The following is a 19522-nucleotide window of genomic DNA, read 5'->3' on the forward strand; positions in this document are numbered from 1 at the left end:
AGCTGAGATTGCGTCATTGCACTCCAGCCTGGGCGACAGAGCAAGACACCATCTCAAAAAAAAAATTTAATAAAAATTTAAAAATAAATAAATAAAAGATGGGATGGAGAACAGCATGGCGGAGGGAAGGGCCACCAGCGACATGAGGTCACAACTGGGGCCAGGAACCAAGGAAGTATCACAGGACACTCTGCCGCTACAAAGTAACAAAGGAGTCCCCAAAGTCAAGAAAGGCTGAGGAGGGTAACAGAGTAGCAAAGGCTCAGGCAACAAAGGAAGTGGGCCTGGCAAAGCAGGGAGCGGGAGGAATGAGGCAGCCAGAGAGGAACCGGAGGTCACAATTTCAGAGGAGGTGCAGAGTCAGAGGGGACAGTGAATCCAGGGGCCTGGAGGAACAGGCAAGGAAGGGTGACCCAGCAGCTCTCAGGGGCAAACCCTCCCATGCCTCTTTTCCAGCCAGCCCCTGGAAGCTCTCAGCCCTGGTCCAAGGCTGACCTTGGCCCCCACGGGTGCTGCGCTGGAGGCAGAGGAAGGCAAAGGGAAGCACCTGGGCAAAGGTGTTCAGGGGCCGCCAAGTGCTTGGTGTCTCAAAGAAAGGGCTAGGGAGGTGGGCGGGAGGCAGTAGGGTCCACATCGAGAGGAGGGTGAACTTTATTTTGCTGCTTCTGCGGAGTGCAGATGGGGTGACGTGGGTTCCCAGGGCAGCAGCAGGAGGGAAGAAAGTCAAGTCAGGGGCAATCAGAGGCTTGGGGGATTCCCCACTCTCCAACCAACCCCCTTTCCCCACGCCTGCCAGCATGCTACCCAGGCATGAGTCCTATCCGGCAGAGGGAGAGGTCTCAGCTGTTCCCCTGGGCTGTCGGTGGGGGGTCCACCGGGGTGGGGGCCGCCCATGCACTCCTGTTTCTGCAGGACCTTTCCTTCAGGCCTTGAACCCGCATCCCTCCAGCAAGGTCCCAGCGATCTCAGGGAGCCCGAGCCTGGGCCTGGCAGAGGCTCTGGGATGTGGCCGTGGCCTGGAGCCCTGTCTGGGGGTGGGACCACTATTCCGACGCCCGGTAATGGTCCAGAGCTCCTCAGGCAGGCGCTGCTTTCTGATGGACATTAATGGTCCTGCAAGCATAACCAGACCGCGCCTAGGGCCTCTTCCCTCTGGCTGCACCGTGCCTCTCTTTAGATTCCGAAACTGGAGCAGGCGGGGCCAGCGCGACAGAAGGAGGTTACCAACAGAGACCCAGAGAGGAGGAGAGGGAAGGTGGGGACTGCAACGACCCAAGAAGGAGGGAGGGGCAGGAAACCGCTGCCGCCGACGGGGCGGCCCCGCCCACCCGCTGTGGTTCCGCCCACTGCGGCCCGCCCGTTGCTGGAGGCGCGGGGCGGAGGCTACTGCCCAGAACGATAGCCGCGCAGCGCCACCTGGTCGGAACTGGTGGCATTGCATCGTCCGAGGAGTTGCCCCAGGATCCTGCCCATCTGGCTGCCACTCGATCCAGTCCTGTGGGGTGGGGACTGGGGTGAGGCTGGCGCCCTAGGGCTGGTTGCGCTGCAGGGGAATAAGGGTGTGGAGCTGGGGAGGCAGAGAAGCCCCTCATCGGCTCTGCCTCCCCATCTTGGACCAGGGAAGCACCAGGGAACATCACTGAAACCTCCCCCCGCCCCCGCAAAAACAGGGCTTTGAGCACCTTGGCGTTTGCAAGGGGAGGCCAGAGCTGAAGCAGCTCCAGGAAGAACATTTGACCCAGCCTGGGGCCCTGGAGTCCTCCTTAGGGGAGGGAGGTCCCGGGCTGTCCTGGAATCTGCAGTCTGGAGCTGGCGGTGGGGTAGGGGAGTAGGCAGTGGGAGGGGCAGTGAGAGCAGACAGGGCCAGCCCTGCCAGAGCACGGGTATCATCCCATAAGCAGTGGAGAGCCCTTGAGGCGGGGTGTGGGGGTGACAAGGTCAGGACATCCATGTTCTTAGAGGTCAGGTTCAGTGAGGAACAGGGGCAGGACTGGGAAGGAATGAGTTCGCAGGGAGGAGAATGAGTTGTCCTGTGAGGTATGTGACCACCTCTTCACCCAGCACAGAACCGGAGGGAGGGCTAGATGGAACCAAGGGCTCCATGTAAGAATTGGCTGGGGAGAGGCCGGGCGCGGTGGCTCAAGCCTGTAATCCCAGCACTTTGGGAGGCCGAGACGGGCGGATCACGAGGTCAGGAGATCGAGACCATCCTGGCTAATATGGTGAAACCCCGTCTCTACTAAAAAATACAAAAAACTAGCCGGGCGACGAGGCGGGCGCCTGTAGTCCCAGCTACTGGGGAGGCTGAGACAGGAGAATGGCGTGAACCCGGGAGGCGGAGCTTGCAGTGAGCTGAGAGCTGGCCACTGCACTCCAGCCTGGGCGGCAGAGCAAGACTCCGTCTCAAAAAAAAAAAAAAAAAAAAAAAAAAAAAGAATTGGCTGGGGAGGCTCACGCCTGTAATTCCAGCACTTTGGGGGGCCGAGGCGGGAGAATCACCTGAAATCGGGAGTTCGAGACCAGCTTGACCAACATGAAGAAATGCTGTCTGTACCGAAAATACAAAATTAGGCGGGTGTGGAGGCGCATGCCTGTAATCCCAGCTACAGGCTGAGGCAGGAGAATGGCTTGAACCCAGGAGGCAGAGGTTGCGGCGAGCCAAGATTGCGCCATTGCACTCCAGCCTGGGCAGCAAGAGGGAAACTCTGTCTCAAAAAAAAAAAAAAAAAAAAAATACGAAAAACAAAAAACAAAATAATTGGCTGGTGGGCCAGGTGCCGTGGCTCACACCTGTAATCTCAGCACTTTAGGAGGACGAGGTGGGTGGATCCCCTGAGGTCAGGAGTTCAAGACCAGCCTGGCCAACATGGCGAAATTCCATCTCTATTTTAAAAAAATACAAAAATTAGCTGGGCTTGGTAGTGGGCACCTGCAATCCCAGCTACGGGGGAGGCTGAGGCAGGAGAATCATCTGAGCCGGGGAGGCAGAGAGGCGGAGGTTGCAGTGAGCCGAGATAGTGCCTCTTCAGCATGGGCTAGAGACTCTGTCTCGGAAAAAAAAAGAAAAAGAATTGAAGGGGTGGAGATAAAAAGAGCACCCACATTTGGGAGAAGGACACACCTTGGAGATGGAAAGGACCTACCAGCGAGGGGAAGCGGGGCTTCCAGGAGCAGGGGTGGGGGGCTGGTTCCACAGGGGCATACTAAAGCCAGGCCCAGGACCACCCCTCCCCCAATCCTTGCTGGGTGGCCCCAAGGGGGGACCCTGCCACATGGCTACGGGAGGTTCCAAGGGTGAGCTGCATCAGGGCATGTGACCTTGGTGGTTTGGGGTCCAGGACAGTCGTTGGAGTCCCAGGGCAGATTAGAGAGGGTTGAAGAGGGAGAGTGAGGGAGGAGGGGCCCAGACCCTTGGGAGGGGAACTGGAGGGGGCCTGGTGGACGGAGGTCCTTGGTATTCAAGATGGCAGGGCACATGTATGTGGGGGGGGCTGGAGCCAGTGACCAGAAGGGCATGCAGAGAGGGATAAAAGGTAGAGGAGCAGCTGGGCATGGTGGTTCATGCCCGTAATCCCAGCACTTTGGGAGGCCGAGGTGGGCGGATCACCTGAGGTCAGGAGTTCAAGACCAGTCCAGCCAACATGGTGAAACCCCGTCTCTACAAAAATACAAAACTTAGCTGGGCATCATGGTGGGTGCCTGTAGTCCCAGCTACTCAGGAGGCTGAGGCAGGAGAATCGCTTGAACCCGTGGTGGTGGAGGTTGCAGTGAGCCAAAATCACGCCATTGCACTCCAGCCTGGCTGACAAAGGGAGACTCCATCTCAAAAAAAAAAAAAGAAAAGAAAAAAGCAAGAAGCAAGGTGGGGCTCAGGTGGAGGGGCCCCTCCTCCAGGGGCATGACCCAGAAGAAGGGGACCAGGGGTTCTTAATCCTCTGCGGAAGACTTTGGCTAAGGGAGAAAGGGGGTGCCAGGAGATTCAGGTTTTAAATGAATGCTGAGTGCCCGGCGCTTCCCCTGGTCGGCGAGGGAGGGGCCCGTGACATTTGCCAGGGCGTGGGCGCGCCTGTCTGCGCCCTGAGCTAGACGGCAAAGTACACAGGCAGACGAAGGGGTCGCACGCGGGGGCGCAGGAGTCAGGCGGATTTTATTGACCGGACAGCAGGCCGGAGCTGTGAGCGGCTCCTGGAAGCTGCGGCGACTCGTCCTGGGTCAGGCGCCGAGGCGCCGCAGGCGGGAGAACGCTGTCAGGACGGTCCGGGGGCCAGGCGGGGCCGGCCAAGGCGGTTTGCTGCAGGGACCACGGCTAGGCGGGAGACGTCTCTCCGAAGTCGCTAGCGAGAACACAGCAAGGCCGTGGGGAGGAGGCTGTGGCCCTCCACCGCCACCCCCGCTTGCCAGGGTCGAGCTTACCCAGGGAAAACTTTTCTGGGCGCGGAGCGGGGGATGGAAGGGCCCGAGGGTGCACCCTGAACACGCGGCTCCGTGCTCCGGCTCAGACCTCCTGAGACCCCTTTGCCCGCGGCGGTCCAGGCCTCCTCCCCTCTCACGTACCTGGCCGGTTCCGCTGAAGTCCAGGGACACCGGTTCGAGCGCAGGCTCCGGGGCGCGCGGGCTCCGCGGCGCACGGACAGGGATCCCTGCCTCGGAGCTCCTGCGTCGCGTCTCCCACAGCTCCTGAACCCACGAGGGCAGCAGGAGAGGAGCCTCGCGGGCGGCGGGTCCGGGGGAGAGGGTGTCCCCGGCCAGGGGGCCGGCGGCTGCGCGCAGCGCGCGGCGCCACATATAGGGTGAGCGGCGCAGCCCCATGAGCAGGCCAGCGGCGCGGCCCACCGTGTGGTAGCGGGGACTCGCCACTTGCTTGTACCACGCGCCGGCGGGCAGCGGCAACAGGAACAGGAGCAGCGGCAGTGCCAGCCGCGGCCGGCTCGCGGGAGCCCCCCGCTTCCCCGGGCCCGGCGCCAGGGTGCTCGCGTCGACGGCCGCCCGGCGGGGCGGGCCACGAACCGGCTCAGCTGGGTTTGGGCGCGCAGTGGAGTGGGGACGCCCAGGTACCAGAGCGCAGGAGGCTGGAGGCGAGCCGCGGGTCCCCTTGCGAGCCCAGCTATAACCGTTCGTGGCCCCGCCTGGTTCCGCCCACGCAGTACCGCTGGGCTCCCCAGATGGGAGGAGGGACGGAGGGAGGAAAGGGAACCCTGGCAGCTGGCGGGGAGGTGGGTACCTGAGCACCTCACTGAGTGGGCCGCTGGCTGGAACTGTGCTCGGGGCTCCTCTAGGGGAACACGTTCCATTCTCTCCCTGCTCAGCCTCCTCCCCCCAGGAGTGGAAGTGCCAGGGAGAGGGTACTGGGAACACTGATGAGGGAGTAGGGCTGAGGGATGCCCCTTTAGCCAGACTCCTGCGGGTGGGACAACAACAGAGGGAAGGCCCAGGTACAGGCAGAGCTACAGTGGCTACCGCGGGAGGGCGGCCAGGGGCCTTCAGCACCATTCAAGACCCCTCTGGGTCACTCCCCACAAGAGTTGTCCCTTGTCCTTGCCTAGCACGGCTCCCAAAGCTGTCCCCATACTCTGTCCTGTCCAGTGCCACCCCCAGCTTCTCCCCGCCAACCTGTCTCCCCGCAGAGCTAGACAGAGGCTTAGAAGCCTCACATTGGCCACACCAAGCCATCCTTGGGGTCTGTGTTCTGCGAGGCCTCCAGGAGAAAGAGTCAGCTCCTCCTTGAACCTCTAGCCCTGGAGGGGCAGGAAAAGGCCTTGCAGACCTCCAGTGTCTCCTCTCTGGTGATGGTCCCCTAAGATCACTTTATCCAGCGAGGCTCAATTTTTGTTTAAACCAACAGCCTGTGACTGTGCCTGCCTCTGTGCGTCTGTGCCTAGAGCATCATTCCCTCCTTCTCAGCCTGGCTAACACCTACTCATCCTTCAGGACTCCACTTAAATGGCCCAGGTCCTTGGCCGGACATGGTAGCTCACGCCTGTAATCCAGCAATTTGGGAAGCTGAGGTGGGTGGATCACCTGAGGTCAGGAATTCAAGACCAGCCTTGCCAACATGGTGAAACCCCATCTCTACGAAAAACACAAAAAATTAGCTGGATGTGGTGGCAGGCACCTGTAATCCCAGCTACTTGAGAGGCTAAGGCAGGAGAATCGCTTGAACCCAGGAGGCGGAGGTTGCAGTGAGCCAAGATTGCGCCATAGAACTTCAGTCTGGGCAACCAGACGAAATGCCAGCTTAAAAAAAAAAAAAAAAAAAGGCACACGGCCAGACAATCCCTCAGAATACATTTCTGTGCCCACCTGGCTTAACAGCCCCCTCCCAGAGGGTAGAGCCTGACACACTCTTTCCTGACCTCCCAGCAAGGGTGAATCCAGCCCTCCCCCAGCAATCATGCCAGTCATGGGGCAGCCCCGTGTCCCAGACATCAGGGATCTCGTTTTGGGTCATGATAAACTATCTCATCTTGACCTCCAGACAATGCCATGAGTGAAACTATTATTGACTCCACTCACCAACTAGCGAACTGAGGCCCAGGGAGAACTGACCTGCCCCAGATCATGTTGGGTAAATGGTGGAGGTTAGATACAGCCTAGCCCCTGAGCCCAAGAGCCTCAGCTTGGGGGAACAGGGTACCCCCGTCCAGAGAGGCACAGAAGGGCTGGGGGCAGGCTGGGCACGGTGGCTCATGCCTATAATCCCAGCACTTTGGGAGGCCAAGGCGGGTGGATTGCTTGAGGCCAGGAGTTCAAGACCAGCTGGTCCAACATGGCCGGTCTAATGGAGACGGGAGAAACCCCATCTCCATTAAAAATACAAAACTTGCCGGGTGCGGTGGCTCACGCCTGTAATCCCAGCACTTTGGGAGGCCGAGGTGGGCATGTCACGTAGTCAAGAGTTTCAGACCAGCTTGACCAACATAGTGAAACCCCATCTCTACTAAAAATATAAAAATTATCCGGGTGGCACGCGCCTGTAGTCCCAGCTACTCAGGAGGCTGAGGCGGGAGAATTGCTTGATCCTGGGAGGCGGAGGTTGCAGTGAGCCAAGACCGTGCCATCGCACTCCAGCCTGGGTGACAGAGTGACCCATCTCAAAAACAAAAACAAAAAAAAACTTAGCCGGGCGTGGTGGCACACGCCTGTAGTCCCAGCTACTCGGGAGGCTGAGGGAGGAGAATCACTTGAACTCGGGAGGCAGAGGTTGCAGTGAGCCGAGATGGGACCACTATACTCCAGCCTGGGCAACAGAGCAAGACTCCATCTCAAAAAACAAACAAACACAACAGAAGGTCTGGGGCAGAGCCTGACTCTCGCTCCTGAGGCGTGAGGGTCCCCAGCAGGTCTGGTGAGTCTGAGGAGGTTTGAAACCAGCAGCCCTCCCCACAAAGGCCACACTGAAGTGGTGAGATGCCAGCCCTGCTTGATAGTCCCAGCTGGACTAAGAGGATAAGGGTCTCGGCCTCTCCTGCCTCAGTTTCCTCATCTGTAAACTGGGGGGAAAACAGTGGCCATTTCATCATCTCATCAGCATTGGTAATCCAGTGGTGGGTCTGGGAGCTGAACTGTGCCTGGTACCCAGTAGGCACTCAAGGAGCGCTGTGGCTAGGATCTATCCTTGCTGCGCCAGAGGCTGACCACCCCCAGCCTGTCAGGAAAACACCGTGACGGGGGCAGAATGGGGGATGCAGATGGAGCTGTCTGTGCCAACTGGAGGACCCCCGGGACCAGAGGCTCTGCAAGAAGCTGTCCCCACTGCGCTCCCCTGGGGCCCCTTGTCCTTGAGAGCTGCCTGGATTGTGTGGTGGGCGGGTAGTGCAGCACGACATGGGCCAGAGCCAGGCCCCATCAGGGTCCCTTGGCGCTGCCACCCACTCCTGACTAAGAGGACGTGGGCGTCTCTGGACCCCTGGGGGCACTCCAGCCAGTCTGGGGAGGGTCCAGGATGCCCCCTGAAGGTGGCCCAGGGAGCTTCTGCAGGGGGAACTGCAGAAATTGATCAATGAAGGTCTGTGCTGGGACGGAAGTCCCTGTGACAGAAAATAGAAGTAGAGGCTGGGCACGGTGGCTCACGCCTGTAATCCCAGCACTTCGAGAGGCTGAGGCGGGCGGATCACCTGAGATCAGGAGTTCGAGACCAGCCTGACCAACAAGGAGAAACCCCGTCTCTATTAAAAACACAAAATTAGTCGGGCATGGTGGCACATGCCTGTAATCCCAGCTACTAGGGAGGCTGAGGCAGGAGAATTGCTTGAACCTGGGAGGCAGGGGTTGCAGTGAGCCAAGATCGCGCCACTGCACTCCAGCCTGGGCAACAAGAGTGAAACTCCTTCTCAAGAAAAAAAGAAAAGTAAAGAAAAAGAAAACAGAAATAGAAGTAGAGCTGTAACAGCATAGTAAATCTCAAAAATGCAACGGTGTACAACGAAAAAACTCCCTGCAGCACAGTAGGTTCCATGTGCTGCCATTTTCTGAGCTTAAATCCCAGGAGTGGGCTAGCAGCGGCAGTGCCTCATACCTATCATCACAGCACTTTGGGAGGCCAAGGCGGGCGGATCACCTGAGGTCAGGAGTTCAAGACCAGCCTGGCCAACATGATGAAACCCCATCTCTACTAAAAATACAAAACTTAGCTGGGCATGGTGGCAGGCACCTGTAGTCTCAGCTACTCTAGAGGCTGAGATAGGAGAATCGCTTGAACCCAGGAGGCAGAGGCCGCAGTGAGCAGAGATGGCGCCACTGCACTCCAGCCTGGGCAACAGAGGAAGGCTCCTTCTCAAAAAAACAAAAAACAGGCCGGGCGCGGTGGCTCAAGCCTGTAATCCCAGCACTTTGGGAGGCCGAGACGGGCGGATCACGAGGTCAGGAGATCGAGACCATCCTGGCTAACACGGTGAAACCCCGTCTCTACTAAAAAATACAAAAAGCTAGCCGGGCGAGGTGGCGGGCGCCTGTAGTCCTAGCTACTCGGGAGGCTGAGGCAGGAGAATGGCGTAAACCCGGGAGGCGGAGCTTGCAGTGAGCTGAGATCCGGCCACTGCACTCCAGCCCAGGCGACAGAGCGAGACTCCGTCTCAAAAAAAAAAAAAACAAAAAACAAACAAACAAACAAAAAAAAAAACAAACCGGCCGGGAGCGGTGCCTCACGCTTGTAATCCCAGCACTTTGGGAGGCCAAGGCAGGTGGATCCTGAGGTCAGGAGTTGGAAACCAGCCTGGCCAACACAGTGAAACCCCGTTTCTACTAAAAATAGAAAAATTAGCCAGGCATGGTGGCAGGTGCCTATAGTCCCAGCTACTTGGGAGGCTGAGGCAGGAGAATCACTTGAACCCAGGAGGCAGAAGTTGCAGCGAGCCAAAATTGCACCACTGCACTCCAACCAGGGCGACAGAGCTAGACTCTGTCTGAAAAAAACAAAACGAAAACAAAACAAACAAAAATAAGTAGTGGCTCCTCTGCCTTGTTTATTGCGGTGGCCCAAGGGAGTGAGAGTCGCAGGACGCAGGGAAAGGCCACTGGGAACAGAGGCATGGGGAGGTGTCTGTTGGGTGGGGTATCCAGAACACATGGTAGGAGGAGCCCAGGGCTGGGTTAGAGGAGCAAAACACAGAACCGTAAGGGTGCCTGTGGGCTCCTTTCCAGGCGGCAGGAGGAGGGCCTCTGTGTCCTGCCCATCCTGATGCCCAGGGAGGGGGACTGGTGACAAAGTCTTCCTTCTCTCCGCCTCCAGAGATCTAAAGCCACAGCTCTCCTTGGGGAGGAGGTGATGAGAGCTGGCCCTGCTTCCTGAGGCTCACCTCTCAGTTCCTTGATACCAGCGTCCCGCCTGGAAATCCATAAGATGCTTAAGGCCGGGACCATGCCTGCCGCAGGCGCAAAGTCTGGCTCCGAACAGGAAAGCCCTGGTAAGGAGGAGATTAATGAGCAAATCTGTTTTGTCATCTTTAAAATTATTGGCCAGGGCGTGGCACGGTGGCTCACGCCTGCAGTCCCAACACTTTGGGAGGCCAAGGCAGAGTTAGAGACTGGTCTAGGCGATATGACAAAACCCCATCTCTGCCAGAACAAACAACGACAAGATAGATATATTGGCCGGGCGCGGTGGCTCACGCCTGTAATCCCAGCACTTTGGGAGGCCGAGGCGGGTGGATCACAAGGTCAGGAGATCGAGACCATCCTGGCTAAGACGGTGAAACCCCGTCTCTGCTAAAAAATACAAAAAATTGGCCGGGCACGGTGGCTCAAGCCTGTAATCCCAGCACTTTGGGAGGCCGAGGCAGGCGGATCACGAGGTCAGGAGATCGAGACCATCCTGGCTAACACAGTGAAACCCCGTCTCTACTAAAAAATACAAAAAACTAGCCGGGCGTGGTGGCGGGCGCCTGTAGTCCCAGCTACTCCGGAGGCTGAGGCAGGAGAATGGCGGGAACCCAGGAGGCGGAGCTTGCAGTGAGCTGAGATCCGGCCACTGCACTCCAGCCTGGGCGACAGAGCGAGACTCCGTCTCAAAAAAAAAAAAAAAAAAAAAAAAAAAACAAAAACTTAGCCGGGCGCGTTGGCGGGCGCCTGTAGTCCCAGCTACTCGGGAGGCTGAGACAGGAGAATGGCGTGAACCCGGGAGGCGGAGCTTGCAGTGACCCGAGATCACGCCACTGCACTCCAGCCTGGGTGATGGGCAAGACTCCATCTCAAAAAAAAAAAAAAAAAAAAGATAGATATATTAGCTGGGTGTGGTGGTGCGCGCCTGAAGTCCGAGGTAGAAAGATCCCTTGAGGCCTGGAGTTCGTAAGACTGCAGTGAGTCGTAATAGCACCACTGCACTCCAGCCTGGACGACAGACCCCGTCTCAAAAAGTAAATACATAGCTCAGGCTCAGGGACTCATGCCTATAATCCCAACAGTTTGCGAGGCCAAGGTGGGCGGATCACTTAAAGTCAGGAGTTCAAGACCAGCCTGGTCAATATGGTGAAACTCCATCTTTACTAAAAATACAGAAAAATTAGCTGGCTGTTGTGGCGCACCGCTGTAATCCCAGCTACTCGGGAGGCTGAGGCACAAGAATTGCTTGAACCTAGAAGGCGGAGGTTTCAGTGAGCCGAGATCGCGCCACTGCATTCCAGCGGCAGAGCGAGACTCCATCTCAGAAAAATAATAATAATAATAATACATTAAATAATTGGCCAGGCCCAGTGGCTCACTCCTGTAATCCCAGCACTTTGGGAGGCCGAGGTGGGCAAATCACAAGGTCAAGAGATAGAGACCATTCTGGCTAACATGGTGAAACCCGTTTGTACTAAAAATACAAAAAATGGGCCAGGTGCAGTGGCTCACACTTATAATCCCCGCACTTTGGGAGGCTGAGGCAGGTGGATCATGAGGTCAGGAGTTTGAGACCAGCCTGGCCAACACACTGAAACTCTGTCTCTACTAAAAATACAAAAATTAGCTGTGCGTGGTGGCAGGTACCTGTAATCCCAGCTACTTGGGAGACAGACAGGAGAATCGCTTGAACCCGGGAGGCAGAGGTTGCAGTAAGCCAAGATTGTGCCACTGCACTTCAGCCTGCGTGACAGAGCAAGACACCATCTCAAAAATAAAAAAAAAAAAAAAAAAGAAAAAGAAAGAAAAGAAAAATTAAAAAAAAAAAAGAAAATAGGCCACGCGCGGTGGCTCACGCCTGTAATCCCAGCACTTTGGGAGGCCGAGGTGGGCAGATCACGAGGTCAGGAGATCGAGACCATCCTGGCTGGCACGGTGAAACCCCTCTCTGCTAAAAATGCAAAAAAACATTAGCCGGGCATGGCGGCAGGCGCCTGTAGTCCCAGCTACTTGGGAGGCTGAGGCAAGAGAAAGGCGTGAACCTGGGAGGCGGAGCTTGCAGTGAGCTGACATCACGCCACTGCACTCCAGCCTGGGCCACAGAGTGAGACTCCGTCTCAAAAAAAAAAGAAAAGAAAAGAAAAGGCCGGGCGCGGTGGCTCAAGCCTGTAATCCCAGCACTTTGGGAGGCCGAGGCGGGCAGATCACGAGGTCAGGAGATGGAGACCATCCTGGCTAATACGGTGAAACCCCGTCTCTACTAAAAAATACAAAAAAAGCTAGCCGGGCGAGGTGGCTGGCGCCTGTAGTCCCAGCTACTCGGGAGGCTGAGGCAGGAGAATGGCGTAAACCCTGGAGGCGGAGCTTGCCGTGAGCTGAGATCCGGCCACTGCACTCCAGCCTGGGCGACAGAGCGAGACTCCGTCTCAAAAAAAAAAAAAAAAAAGAAAATAATTATAATAATAATTAGGGCTGGGCCTAGTGGCTCATGCCTATAATCCCAGCACTTTGGGAGGCTGAGACAGGCGGATCACAAGGTTAAGAATTCGAGACCAGCCTGGCCAACATGGTGAAACCCCATCTCTACTAAAAATACGAAAATTACCGAGCCATGGTGGTGCGTGCCTGTAATCCCAACTACTCGGGAGGCTGAGGCAGAAGAATCACTTGAACCCGGGAGACAGAGGTTGCAGTGAGCTGAGATGGTGCCACTACACTCTAGCCTGGGCGACAGAGCAAGACTCCATCTCAAAACAATAAACAATAAATAAATAAAATAAGGCCGGACACGGTGGCTCATGCCTGTAATCCCAGCACTTTGGGAGGCTGAGGCGGGCGGATCACGAGGTCGGGAGATCGAGACCATACTGGCTAACGTGATGAAACCTCGTCTCTACTAAAAATACAAAAAAATTAGCTGGGTGCGGGGGTGGACGCCTGTAGTTCCAACTACTCGGGAGGCTGACACAGGAGAATGGCGTGAACCCGGGAGGCAGAGCTTGCAGTGAGCCAAGATTGCGCCATTACACTCCAGCCTGGGCGACAGAGTAAGACTCCCTCTGAAAAACAAAAATAAATAATAAATAAAATAAAATAATTAATGTTGTCAAGGCAATATACATTATAAATCAAAGGCTGCTTGCTATAAGGAAGAGAACAAAGCTATCCCTGCCCACCCTTCACACACTGGTCCTGCTCTCCAACTCTTTTAGCTGTTAGCTGTTTCTTCTAGTATCTATCTCCAGATGTTTGAATCATAAGCGTAACTGCTATTTTTGTTTTGTTTTGTTTTGTTTGTTTTGTTTTTGAGACAGCGTCTCGCTCTGTCACCCAGGCTGGAGTGCAATGGTGCAGTCTCTGCTCACTGAAACCTCCGCCTCCTGGGCTCAAGCGATTCTCCTGGCTCAGCCTCCCAGGTAGCTGGGATTACAGGTGCCTGCCAACACGCTTGGCTAATTTTTGTATTTGTAGTAGAGACAGGGTTTCACCATGTCAGCCAGGCAGGTCCCGAACTCCTGACCTCAGGTGATCTGCCCACCTCGGCCTCCCATAGTGCTGGGATTACAGACAAGAGCCACCGCGCCCAGCCAGAAACAGAAAAACTCTTAGCTGCAGCACTACTGACCTTTGGCATCCTGTGCACTGAGAATGTTTAGCAACATCCATGGCCTTCACCAATTTATGTACACAGACTAATAGCCCCCCAAAGATGTTCACCCCCAATCCCTGCAACCTGTGAATATTTATGCCACATAGTAGGAGGGAATTAGGCTGTAGATAAAATGTTTTCTTAGAGTCAGTGTCTCACTATGTTGCCAGGCTGATGTGTACTGGCTATTGGCAGGCATGATCCCACTACTAATCGGCACAGGAGTTTTAACCTACTCTCTTTCCAAACTGGCCCAGTTCACCCCTCCTGAGGCAACCTGGTGGGCCTCTGCTCCCAGGAGATCACCGTATCGAGGCCAAACAGTGCAGACACGTGGTTGACATAGGCCGCTATATCCTCAGAACTCCTGGACTCAATCCTCCTGCCTTGGCCTCCCAAGTAGCCGAGACTACATGTGCGCACCACTGCACCTGGGAATATAAAATTAAGGTTGCTAATTAGTTGGCTTTTTTTTTTTTTTTTTGAAACAGAGTCTTGCTCTGTCACCCAGGCTGGAGTGCAGTGGCACAGTCTCGACTTATTGCAACCTTTGCCTTCTAGGTTCAAGCGATTCTCCTGCCTCAGGCTCCCAAGTAGTTGTAATTATAAGCGCCCACCACCATGCCCGGCTAATTTTTGTATGATTAGTAGAGATGGGGTTTCACCATGTTGGCCAGGCTGGTCTCAAACTCCTGACCTCAAGTGATCTGCCTGCCTCAGCCTCCCAAAGTGCTGGGATTATGGGCGTGACCCACAGTGCCCGACCTAATTTTTGTATTTGTAGTACAGACGAGGTTTTAGCATGTTGGTCAGGCTGGTCTCGAACTCCTGACCTCAGGTGATCTTCCCGCCTCGGCCTCCCAAAGTGCTGAGATTTCAGGTGTGAGCCACCACGCCAGGCCAGCTGGCTTTAATAGAAGCAGATTAGCAGCCAGGCGCAGTGGCTCACACCTGTAATCCTAGCACTTTGGGAGGCCGAGACAGGCAGATCACCTGAGATCAGAAGTTCACCCTGAGCAACATAGAGAAACCCCATCTCTACTAAAATTACAAAATTAGCCAGGCACGGTGGCACATGCCTGTAATCCCAGCCACTTGGGAGGCTGAGGCAGGAGAATTGCCTGAACCCGGGAGGCAGAGGTTGCGGTGAGCTGAGACTGCGCCATTGCCCTCCAGCCTGGACAACAAGAGTGAAACTCCATCTAAAAAAAAAAAAAAGGGCGCGGTGGCTCACGCCTGTAATCCCAGCACTTTGGGAGGCTGAGGTGGGCAGATCACAAGATTAGGAGATCAAGACTATCCTGGCTAACACAGTGAAACCCCATCTCTACTAAAAACACACAGAAAATTAGCCGGGCATGGTGGCTGGCGCCTGTAGTCCCAGCTACTTGGGAGGCTGAGGCAGGAGAATGGCATGAACCCGGGAGGCGGAGCTCGCACTGAGCCGAGATTGAGCCACTGCACTCCAGCCTGGGCGAAAGAGTGAGACTCTGTCTCAAAAACAAACAAGCAAAACAAAACAAAAAAATAGAAGCAGATTAGCCTCGTTTATCCAGATAGGTCCACTGTAATTGCAAGGGCTCTTAAGGGTGGAAGAGGGAGGTGAAGTCAGTGAGGGAATTGGGATGAAGATGGAAGTAGACCTGTAGTCCTGGAACTTTGAGAAGCTGAGGCGGGTGGATCCCCTGAGCCCAGGAGTTCAAGATTAGCCTGGCCAACATGGTGAAACCCTGTCTCTGCTAAAAATTCCAAAAATTTGGTTGGGCATGGTGGCTCACGCTTGTAATCCTAGCACTTTCAGAGGCTGAGGCAGGCTGGTCACCTGACATCAAGAGTTCGAGACCAGCCTAGCCAATCTGGTGAAACCCCGTTGCTGCTAAAAATACAAATATTGGGCCGGGCGCGGTGGCTCAAGCCTGTAATCCCAGCACTTTGGGAGGCCGAGACGGGCGGATCATGAGGTCAGGAAATCGAGACCATCCTGGCTAACACGGTGAAACCCCGTCTCTACTAAAAATACAAAAACTAGCCGGGCGAGGTGGCGGGCGCCTGTAGTCCCAGCTACTCGGGAGGCTGAGGCAGGAGAATGGCGTAAACCCGGGAGGCGGAGCTTGCAGTGAGCTGAGATCTGGCCGCTGCACTCCAGTCCGGGCGACAGAGCGAGACTCCGTCTCAAAAAAAAAAAAAAAAAAAAAATACAAAAATTGGTCAGACACATTGGCTCACGCAGTTAGGGACGCCGAGGTGGGTGAATCACCCGAGGTCGGGAGTTCGAGACTGGCCTGATCAACATGGAGAAACCCTGTCCCAAAATGCAGAATTAGCCAGGTGTGATAGTGCATGCCTGTAATCCCAGCTACTCTGGAGGTTGAGGCGGGAGAATCGCTTGAACCCAGGAGGCGGAGGTTGCAGTGACCTAAGATTGTCCCACTGCACTTCAGCCTGGGTGACAGAGCAAGACTCTGTCTCAAAAACAAATAAAATAAAATAAAATACAAAAATTATCCGGGCATGGTGGCTGGCACCCATAGTCCCAGCTACTCCGGAGGCTGGGGCAGGAGAACCGGGTATGGTGGCAGGCGCCCATGGTCCCAGCTACTCCGGAGGCTGGGGCAGGAGAATCGCTTGCACCTGGGAAGTGGAGGTTGCAGTGAGCCGAGATTGCGCCACTGCACTTCGGCCCGGGCAACAGAGACTCCATCTCAAAAAAAAAAAGAAAAGAAAAGATGTAAGTAGAGATTGGAGTGTTGGACCACTGGCCTATCCCAGAGTGAAGTCTGGAAGATAGTGGCCATGAGTCACAGGGTTCAGGAAGCCTCTAACAGCTGGAAAAGGAAAGGAGGCGGATTCTCCTCTGGAAACTTCAGACGGGAACACAGTGATCCCGACACGCGATTTTAGCTCAGTGTGACCCATGTTAGAATCTGGACTCCAGAACTAAAGATAATACATTTGTGTGTTTTAAGCCAAATTTGTGGCCCTTTTTTTAATTTTTTTTTTTGAGATGGAGTGTCACTCTGTTGCCCAGGCTGGAGTGCAGTGGCTCAATCTTGGCTCACTGAGAGCTCTGCTTCCCGGGTTCACGCCATTCTCCTGCCTCAGCCTCCCGACTAGCTGGGACTACAGGAGCCCGACACCACTCCTGGCTAATTTATTTCTGTATTTTTAGTAGAGATGGGGTTTCACTGTGTTAGCCAGGATGGTCTCAATCTCCTGACCTTGTGATCCGCCTGTCTTGGCCTCCCAAAATGCTGGGATTACAGGCGTGAGCCACTGCGCCTAGTCCGTGGCCTTTTTTTTTTTTTTTTTTTGAGACAGAGTTTCCCTCTTTGTTGCCCAGGCTGGAATGCAATGACGCGATCTCGGCTCACCGCAACTTCCACCTCCCGGGTTCAAGTGATTCTCCTGCCTCAGCCTCCCGAGTAGCTGGGATTACAGACATGCACCACCACGCCCGGCTCATTTTGCATTTTTAGTGGAGATGGGGTTTCTCCATGTTGGTCAGGCTGGTTAGGCTGGTCTTGAACTTCCAACCTCAGGTGATCCGCCAGCCTCGGCCTCCAAAGTGCTGGGATTACAGGTGTGAGCCACCGCACCTGGCCTCCCGTGGCCATTTTTTATGGCAGCCTTGGGAAATTAATACACCATTAGATGCCAGGCATGTCCCGCTGTGACAACCAAACATGGCTCCAGACACTTCCAAACACCTCCTGGAGACAAAAAATGCCCTCCCCTCCATTGAAGATTGCTGACTTACATTATAAACTACTGTTTCTTGATTTAGCCATCTCAGGCAACACCAAATATCTTCCCATTAAATGAAATGAAGCTTTGGGTCTCTTGAAACCCAATCCCCTTATTTCTCCTCTCTGCATCCTCCTAATACGACTTCATCGCAAATTTCGTGAAACCATTAATCAGTCAGGCGTGGTGGCTCGTACCTGTAATCTCAGCACTTTGGGAGGCCGAGGTGGGAGGATTGCCTGAGGCCAGGGGTTCAAGGCCAGCCTGGGCAACATGGCAAAACCCCAGCTCTACCAAAAAATGTTAAAAATTAGAGAGGCATAGTGGCACACTCCTGTAATTCTAGCTACATGGGAGGCTAAGGCAGGAGGATCCCTTGACCCCAGGAGTTCAAGGCTGCAGTGAGCCATGATCATAGCATTGGACTCCAGCTTGGATGACAGAGCAAGACCCTGTCTCAAAAAAAAAAAAAAAAAAAAGTCCTGAAAGATTAATATTTATATAGAATTAGCAAAAACTATGTAAATATTTTCTACTGAACCAAGTAGTGTACTATTTACATTTCCTTTCTCATTGATAGCTGTCTTATTTTCTTTGCTTGTCTTTCTATATACATTTGCTATTTTTCCTAAATGCTCCAAGATATGTTGAACTTCTTACATCCTTACAATAACTTTTCCCAGTTTTCTTTTCTTGTTTCTTTTTCTTTTTTTTTTGAGATCGAGTCTCACTCTGTTGCCCAGGTTGGAGTGCAGGGGCGTAATCTCTGCTCACTGCAACCTCTGCCTCCCGGGATCAAGCGTTTCTTGTGCCTCAATCTCCCGAGTGGCTGCAACTACAGGTGCATGTCACCATGCCCGGTTAATTTTTGTGTGTTTTTTTCTGTTCTCGTTTTGTTTTGTTTTTGAGACGGAGTTTTGCTCTTGTTGCTCAGGCTGGAGTGCAATGGCGCAATCTCAACTTACCGCAACCTTCCCCTCCTGGGTTCAAGCAATTCTCCTGCCTCAGCCTCCAGAGTAGCTGGGATTACAGGCATGTGCCACCACACCAGGCCAATTTTTTATATTTTCAGTAGAGACGGGGTTTCTCCATGTGGGTCAGGCTGGTCTCGAACTCCCCACCTCAGGTGATCCACCCACCCCAGCCTCCCAAAGTGCTGGGATTACAGGCTTGAGCCACTGTGCCCAGCAGCTTTTTTCAAGTGGCAAAATTGGGGTTTCAAGCCCATTTCTGTCTGTTTCTAAAGTCCAAGCTCACTGGGCATGGATCACTTGAGCCCAGAAGGTTGAAGCCTTAGTGAGCTGTGATGGTACCACTCACTGTGTTACAGCTAGAGGAAGACCCTGTCTCAAAAAAACAAATAAGTAAAATTCAGGCTCGTTTATATAACATACTGCCTCTTTTCCAGTAGGGTTTAGATCTGGACCAGCCTCTGGATGGCAGTGGGAGGGAGGTCCTGAGTGTGCCTGGCCCCCAAGGGTAGGGAGGAGGCCCTGTACTGCAGCATCCATCCAAACACGCCCTGCGCTGGGCCCAGTGTAAAGAGGACACGTCCCGTTCCTGCCTTCCAGAGGCCCCTTCTCGGCAGGACTGGCGAGACTTCCCTGGGCTGCGAGATGGACGTCACCACGTGCTGTCTTTCGAGTTGTCTTTCATGTAGGGATTTGAACGGGGCATTAGGGAAGTGGAGGCGGGACCAGGCTTGGGTGTGTTCCAAATACCAGAGATCGGTTTCCTTTTTTTTTTTTTTTGAGACGGAGTCTGGCTTTGTCGCCCAGGCTGGAGTGCAGTGGCCGGATCTCAGCTCACTGCAAGCTCCGCCTCCCGGGCTTACGCCATTCTCCTGCCTCAGCCTCCCGAGTAGCTGGGACTACAGGCGCCCGCCACCTCGCCCGGCTAGTTTTTTGTATTTTTTAGTAGAGACGGGGTTTCAACGTGTTAGCCAGGATGGTCTCGATCTCCTGACCTCGTGATCCGCCCATCTCGGCCTCCCAAAGCGCTGGGATTACAGGGTTGAGCCACCGCGCCCGGCCCGGTTTCCTAATAAGGTGGCCAGATTTAGCAAATACAAATACAACAGGTCCAGTTAAATGTGAATTTCAGATAACGAGCAGCATTTTAGTATGAGTCTAGCCCATCAATATTTGGGGTATACTTAAACTAAGACATGACTCCTTGTTCATCTGAGATTCAAAACAGTTGTCCCGTGTTTCATCTGACAACGCCAGTCCGTGGAGCCCAGCGAGGATTGCCATGACACGCGTGGCCCAGAGGAGCACGGGGCTGGCTGCCTGGCCAAGCTGGCGGCGCGGA

The 19522-nt window shown here is 54.7% G+C and overlaps 1 protein-coding gene across 1 annotated transcript; it reads right to left on the minus strand.

Moving 5' to 3' along the window:
- Positions 1 to 4115: 4115 nt before the first annotated feature.
- On the minus strand, positions 4116 to 5557 carry NPW (neuropeptide W). The gene is made up of 2 exons (XM_030925338.1): positions 4555 to 5557; positions 4116 to 4334 (listed from the first exon to the last, which is right to left on the minus strand). Exons 1-2 carry the CDS (start codon positions 5488 to 5490, stop codon positions 4248 to 4250), a joined length of 1023 nt encoding a protein of 340 aa, XP_030781198.1. The 5' UTR covers positions 5491 to 5557; the 3' UTR covers positions 4116 to 4247.
- Between the last annotated feature and the right edge of the window lie 13965 nt (positions 5558 to 19522).

Source organism: Rhinopithecus roxellana, chromosome 20 (assembly GCF_007565055.1).
Source record: "Rhinopithecus roxellana isolate Shanxi Qingling chromosome 20, ASM756505v1, whole genome shotgun sequence".
Classification (NCBI taxonomy): Eukaryota; Metazoa; Chordata; class Mammalia; order Primates; family Cercopithecidae; genus Rhinopithecus; species Rhinopithecus roxellana.